A 7,527-nucleotide genomic window follows, 5' to 3' on the forward strand; every position below is an offset into this window, starting at 1 on the left:
GTGGGTCGCCATGAGGCAGTGGAGGCTGAGGCGCCAGGAGGCAGGGGCCTGGGTCTCCACTCCTAAAATTACAACAGGCAATTAAATTATTAAAGAAACTGAAGGATATGTATTTTATATATTACGTAATGAAGATAAAGACAGATTGCTGGCGTTTAAATTTGGTACCATCCGGGGAATAGCTGGGCAGGGAGCAATGTGAACACACGGCCAGCATTGCAGAGCTACTGGCAGGAAACAGTGGGAAGGGCTGATTTCTGCAGAGGGGAAAGGAGCGATGTACCGGCAATAGGAAATGCCAGGGATAAACTTCTGGATGTGGGAAGCGGTTAATACTGGTGTTTAGCTCTGGTATGGCTCTTTCTACCAGCATATTTCAAAGAGCTTTATACTGGAGTATAAGGCCAAACGTGAATATGGCGCAATGCAGAGCTGTGTGCTGAATGCACTGGCCGGCGTACCAGCACCGCTCAGCCCCTCTCATTTACAGCGCTGGCAGGGTTCATTACATCCCCCTTACCTCTCATCAGGGCTTGTTATCCTCATCTGCCTGTGCTGCACCCTGTAGACAAACCCTAAATGTCACTATCTCCACTTTGTGCATAGGGACACACCGGGAGATGAAGCAACCTCCCACAAGGGTACAGAGTCTAGGAGAGACCCCGTATCTCCCAAGTGCCGCAACTAATGAGTGTCTGTGTTTGAAAGAGCTGCCTTGCGCTGTTAGGATTGCTCTCCTCCGGCAGCCCCTCCGGAAAGCGAGGGGCGATCGCAGAGGCCAGCGCGCACCCCTGCGGCTCATGTGTCCCTTAGTCCCATCAGGCTGCAGTTAAACACTGGAGGGGATAATAAAGGATGGCTACAGCGCACACTTTTTTTCTTTAAAAAAATGTGCTAGGAAATGGCTTGCCCACATGGTGTGAGTGGTCTGGTGGGGGGGGTGAGAAATCTCCAAAGCCTCAGTCTGCTCCTCACTCCTCCCATGATGAGATACAGCCCACGAGAGCCTCCCGCATCAATCAAAATATGACAGCTGGGGACAGGAGAGGAGCCAAGCCTGGTGCCACCGCAGCAGCACACTACGTGCTGCACTATCTGGGGCCAGGGTACAACAAGGGACGCCCCTTCAAGGCCTGCTTTCCTGGCCTTGAGCAGCTGCCTGCAGCAGCCTGCCAGGACCCGTGCCTGCACCCCAGCCGCTCTGGGCCCGGGAGAGGCAGAGTCCTGCGCCCAGCATCCAGGCCAGGATAGGTAGCCAGCAGTTTCCGTAGCTTTCAAGTCTTTGGCCTAATGAGAACAGCTTTTGGGTGTGATCGCAGTTGTTTCTAAGCACATTTGAAACCTCTGGCAAGCTCCTGCATTAGCCCCTGTCCCTTTCTCTAGCTTCTTTCCAGTGCCAGGACCATCGGGAAAAGGTATTCAAAAGCATGCAGGTCTTGCTAAAAAGCCCCATTTTTCAAGAGCGGCTTAGAGGCCAAGCCGTTACGTCAGCTGGGTGTTTTGGAAAGCTTCAGGCTATCCTGCTATCTATGGCATGAAACGCTGCAGTGCAATCACTTCCAAACAATGTTATTTTCAAGAAACAAAACGGCGATGATTCCACCTGACAGTCTTTTCAGCGCTTCTGTGAGAGGGGGAAACTGAGCCAAGAAAGCATCCCAGAAGTCAAGCGATGTGCCATCGCAAATCTCCAGGAATAAAGCAACACTAAGGGTCTGGCTTCTGGTAAAATGTGCATTTCTGCCACACTATTATTCCTTCCAAATCAGTTTTTACTAAGTGTCCTGCATATGCCCTTTGCTCCAACGACAGGATATCCTTCATTTGTCTGCACGAAGTGCAGATGAGCACTTCTTCGTGTTGTTTTCCCAGTCGGCTGATGGGAGGGTCAGCAGGGGCCAAAGCAGCTGCACCAAGTAAAGGAAAGGTAACCATGGCAACCCAAGTTATCTGCATCCTCCATGTATTTCCTTATCCCCACCCTACATCATATCTTTCCCACCCAAACCTCAAGCCAATTGAGCCAGTGACCAGCTGGCAGGATGGGGACTGCGGCAGGGTCTCCCGCATCCAGCGTGCCTTGCCGTGTTCCAGAGCTCACCGCTGCAGGCTGAGGTCATCAAAAAGAGACTGAAAGCATAGAGAGGGGTAACTTGCAAAAGGCAGAGCTCTCCACTACTGTAGATGGGGCACTGGATATGTTGCCTTCGCTCCAGAGTTGCAGATTCGTTGATGCTGCTCCTGGTTTTGGCTCTGAGCTGTAACCCTTCCACAGCAGCGACAGCTTCTCCGTCTGCACCCCACATCAAACCCAGCTACAGTTTTGGCCGGACTTTCCTGGGACTTGATAAATGCAACGCCTGCATTGGGACATCCATTTGCAAGAAATTCTTTAAAGAAGAAATAAGGTCAGAAACTCAGCACAGTAATTTTTAAAGCGTTCTGCATAATAACTCGAAAGTTGCCTGTTAGTATTTCCAAGTACGTTAATGAACGACAAAGCAAAGAGTAACTTAGCACCCGGTTGCCACTACAGCACCTGCTAGTTTAATTAATGTCTATAAGCTGCTGCTTTGTCTCTTTTCTTTTAAAGTCACACAAACATGATCAGACTTCAGCCCTGAATTACAATTTGAAAGCAGGAGTAAAAGGCACAACTTTCTGCATAGAGAGTGGCTCCGAAACAATTCAAGGCGGTGATGGGGGAAGGGAAGAGGGAAGGAAGAAATCAGCTTGTTTAGATGTACTGGAAATATTTTATTATGAGCAACTGAGTAAAGGCAAAGGGGGGTTAGCTTTGTACGCTCCCAATGGACTATGCTGGCTACAAACATATAAACATGCTATATAATTTTGTACCAGCTGCAACAACACAAATGTGCAGAATTTCACGTGCGTATTAACTAAGATCAAAAGTGATCTAAACTTGCCTGAGGCACAAGGACTTTTGCACATCAGGTTACCTACGTGCTCGAAAATAGACGGGGCTAAATTATTATGATGCTTTTGGGAGGTTTCTGTGAGAACTTGAAGGCAGAGGCAGAAATTGCATCTGCCTCAAAGTGGATGAGACATATGCTGTCCAAGCGGTCGTCAGACTGATCCAATCAGTTTTAGACTCCAAAGCAGAGCGTATCTGATGACAGCAGGGAAGATGTTGCCAGTGTATTTGAGGAGAAAGTTAAAGGCAGTGCTTGGCAGAGGAAGGGTTTATTGGGTCTGATATGATTTATAGATCCAAATGCACTTTCTTTTATAGATATAAAAGCCTGGGGGAGAAGAAATGATTATAGTAAAATTGTATTTTTAATGCTATAATGTAAGTAGTATAATATTGGACAAATCACCATTTTTGTCTTAAACTATCCTATAAAATGTAGCATAGTAAAACCATAACGGTTTGCCTGGGATGGACTTCTAATACCGAACATCCATCCTTCCCTTACTACTGCTGGAAAAAGGCAGCTTGTGGCTTTGCTATGCCAGGGCACCCCTTGCTGTGGCACACCGGGGGTCCCAGCCCTCAGCACTTTGCCCTCTTGGCTTTCTGTCTCCCCCAGCTCGTGCCGAGGGCGATGCCAGGGCGTGCAGTAAGTAAGGTGCAGAGGCACTAAGAAGGGCCAGGCCAGCAGTGCTGGGTTTCTCCCAACCCAGCCCGGGCTCCTGTCCCAAAAACCAGGATGGATTTGCAATCAGTGTGTTCACCTGGCTGACACGGGCTGGTGTGGGTCTGCAGGGGCTGGGGGTGCGTTCAGGGTACGGCTGCCCTACATTTTATTCTCTGCAGCAGGGCGGCACGGGAGCTGACTCCTGCCCCATGCCCCAACCTGCTGCAGCCCCTTTGCCACTCACCTGTGCAGGGTTTTTAAGGACCTGCTGCCGCGTACAAAGAAGCTTCCGCACTTGCAGCTTGTTGCAGGTGCACTGTTTCGGTTACTCCTGCTTAGCCGCTGGGGAGATTGGGGTCGCGCAGCTTCCTTCAGCCCTGCCGAAAATAGCAGTAGCCTTCTGCAGTGAGCAACTGCCTCTGGCTGGCCAGTGACCAGCTGCATGCTGCACCGGGGTGCAGGAAAGAGGTGCTATGTGAGCAAAAGCAGGAGGCCCCCACGCTGGCTTTCCTCTGCGGGACAGCGGGAAAGGGGTGTGGGTGTGCAGAGGGTCCGAGCAGGGTCCGGGAGTGCAGAGCTGCAAACGTGTGGCAGCACAATGCTTCTGCTTCAGGGGAGGTAGAGGGGCTTCCTAAACCAGAGACTTTTTTTGCTCTCCTGCGAGCCCGCAGTCAGCTTCCCACAAGCAGTGCAGCACACAAATAAGTGATAACACACAGTTCTGCTCCGAGCGCTTTGGAAAGGGTAACTTTTAAAAATGTTCTCCTGAGCAGTCAGTCAGCTTCAGGCTTTTCTTTGCAGGGGTTAAACTTGTTCTCCCACTTGATTTCTTGAACAGCCGGGATTTTTTGGCAAGTGGAAGGTTAAATGGGGGAAATTTCAGTGGCACTTATGCTCTTTGATCCACCCCGTGTACCTTTTCACATGTTCACAAAGGTGGATGGCACTTGGGCTTCTTTGTGTTAATCCTCATTAGAACACGCTTCATTAATTTTCCATCATTTCCGGGAGCTGTGACATGCATTCACACTCGACTAACGAGTAAGAAGATGTAGGTTTTGTTCCCAGAACGGCTGGTGACTCATCTTGTGCTCTAATGTTCTTTACTTCCCTTATCTTTGCCCAACTTTATCCATCTGTAAATGAGAACACCAAAGCCTGCCTTACCAACTGTCCTGAGAGCAGAGCGCAGCAAAAGTTTTCATAAAATATTATATTTTCAAAACACTGTGAAGCTGAGCTGACCAAAACTATTTGCAGACTTGTGCCAACGCTGGTGATGAGCTTTGGCCAAAAGTAATGGGAAGGAAGTCTGAAAAAGCTGGAATGCTTCAATTTGATGGGGTTTTATGTGGCATTTCTTTATTTTTGGTTTTAAGTCTTAACTTACATAATTTTTAAAAAAAAGTAAAACTCCAAATGCAAGCAAATTTATTTTGGCTGAAACAAAATACTTTATTTCATCCAGGACAAAAGAAAAACAAGTTTGATTTTCTTCAACGTTTAGTTCTGGGTTGATCTAAAATCTGTAATCTGTGACTCAGTTATTCACACAGATCTTACTGAAAGACTTAATTAAAGCACATTCAGGCCCTTAGCTAAAAGGCTTCATACGAGAGTGAATTATTGTTACAGCACAACTTGATGATGAATCCTGAAAGTATCTAGCAAGTGTGCCAGCCCAGTGCCGCGCTGCCCAGAAATGATGCCAAATACAGAATTGCTGTGGCCCCATGCCGGGTTCCCAGGCCCGCGTGGCTCTCCCCCAGGAGCTCTGCGGAGGAAATCACTCCATCCATGCCCAAATTAACGTTCAGCCCTGGATTTCACACATCCATACGCTGTTTGCATGCGGGAGGCAGCGCTTTCCTGGTATCTGCCCGACGTGAGCTCCCCTGAACACACACGCTTGAGCCAAAACACAAGGTACATTTGTGCTTAACTTAAAAAAGAAAGAAAGAAAGAAAGAGAAACCCAGCCCATAGCCAAGTCTTCCCTGTACGTGCCTGGCACACTGCGCTTGCTTTGCAGATTAGGCACTGGGAGGGGTCGTGATGCACAACAAATCACAGCGAGGCAGAGCAATTATTCTCTGCTCTTTAGTCCTGGCTCAAAACCAGACTGAAAAAAACCCCAAAACCAAACAAGGTGTTTATTTTCATGTCGGATGCCCTAATTGTAGGGAAGCTTCTATTTCATATCGGGCAAAACGCCCAAATGACGGAAATTCCTGAATCCCCCAACATGCTTGTGCAAGGGGCCAGGCTCCTCCACTTCTGGCCAGCCTGCATCTCCGTGGCACATTTTTTGAAGGAGGCACATGGCTAGAGCTGAAAGCCAAAGCAGGGCAAGCACCAGTGTTTCACAGAGACTGGCTTTCCCCTACCCCGGGCACCCGTGTTTGCCCCGGAGCTGAGCTGCACAGGGTCCATGGTGGGGAAGGGGACCGAGGCACTGCCTTCAAGAGGGATCATGGGGAGGAGGCTGGTCGGTCTCTGATCGCAGAGGGCGGCTAGCATCGCTGAGTCAGTTATTTGCCTGAAATCAGGGGAAATTAACTTCCCCCCAAATTTCTCTGTGCCGATTTCCCAGCTGGCAGTTGAAAGATCAGCTTCAGCTTTCAGATATGTTAATGTCTTTTCATCTAACTCCAGCTAGGTGATCCTGCAGGGAACCTCTTGCCTCTCCTGTTTCACTTCTGAGCTATCGGCTTTAATTTATGGTGAGATTAAATTAGGACGTGCTTTCTTGCGTGCTCGGGCAAGGAGGTTAGGGCAGGAGGTTTTAGAGGCAACGAATGCGTGACATTGGCCAAACCAAAGGTCAGAGTTCAGCCACTTTCCAAGAGCAGGTTAGACACACTTAGAAAACAGGCACCGCGCTCCTCAGCTCCGGCATGTGCGACGTGTGTGTGGGCAGGGCTGAGGGGGCTGCTGAAACAAAAAAAAATCGTCACAGCCTAATTACCCGGCCCATATGCTCCCCTCCTGTGCCTGTGTAGGGGGAGCAAATCAGTGCAAGATCTCCATGGCTACAGTGGTGCCACACGCCCAGAGCCCCCTGTGCCCCCCATCACACCCCAAACTCTGCCGCTGCCTGGGGAGGTCACTCATCCCGGCTGCTAAAATACAGCCAGTGATGTCAGGGAGGACCTGTTGACCCCAGTACTAAGGCCACCACCTCAAAAGCAAAGGTCATTCTGGTATTCCCAAATACATTCATTGTCAGGAGGTTTTGTTCTGCAGGGTCGCTTAAGGTGTCGAGTACTCCTTTTTTGGGTCCCTTTCTCCAGGATTAAGGAAATTTAAAAACTCCAGTGATTCCCCGTGAACCGAGACCCTGCAGCCCTCTCCCTTCCCTCCCTCTCTCCACATGGCCCAAAAGACCTTGTTTGGGCGTTTCGCCCCCCCGCCCCATGGCACTGTTCATGACAAGGGATGGTTTAAGCGGGAAGCAAAGACGGACATATTTTCCAAAGTGCGTTTCCTTGGCCGACGGCTTCGGCCAGCTCGCCTCACCCCAGCACCCAGGGCCGCCCGCCCGGGGCCGGCCTTTGTCAGCAGAAAGCCCCTGGGGCCGCCGTGCAGCGGAGCAACCGCGGTGGCGCTGGCGCTGTGCGGGTGTCCGTGTGGCTTGTTAACCCGCTCTCCGTGGGGCTCTCGTTTTGGTTTGGCAGGTTTGACACCTGGCTTTCTTCTCGTTTAAAGCTGCCCCCCAGCTACCTGCTCAGCTACTCGGGCAACTACACTGACGATGCCAAGAGCTGGCGGCTGGTCGACATCACCCGGCTGACCTCCAAGTACCGGCACGACCAGGCCGACAAGCGCATCTGCACCTCCCTGCTGAAGACGAAGACCTGCAGCCTGGAGCGCGCCCTGCGCCGCACGCACCGCTTCCAGAAGTGGCTGCAGGCCAAGCG

General features: G+C 50.4%; 1 protein-coding gene across 1 annotated transcript in view; it reads left to right on the plus strand.

Annotated features, from left to right (window-relative positions):
- Positions 1-2,029: 2,029 nt before the first annotated feature.
- The window catches only part of LOC103912589 (chromosome unknown open reading frame, human CXorf36), a 17,235-nt gene continuing 11,737 nt past the window's right edge, over positions 2,030-7,527 (plus strand). Inside the window, exons 1-2 of the mRNA XM_009318882.1 lie at positions 2,030-2,408; positions 7,285-7,527. The exon at positions 7,285-7,527 is cut by the window's right edge and continues 17 nt beyond it. Coding sequence (XP_009317157.1) covers positions 2,185-2,408; positions 7,285-7,527 — 467 coding nt within the window. The 5' untranslated portion in view covers positions 2,030-2,184. The remainder of the gene's footprint in view (positions 2,409-7,284) is intronic.

Source organism: Pygoscelis adeliae, unplaced genomic scaffold (assembly GCF_000699105.1).
Source record: "Pygoscelis adeliae isolate BGI_AS28 unplaced genomic scaffold, ASM69910v1 Scaffold92, whole genome shotgun sequence".
NCBI classification, from domain to species: domain Eukaryota; kingdom Metazoa; phylum Chordata; class Aves; order Sphenisciformes; family Spheniscidae; genus Pygoscelis; species Pygoscelis adeliae.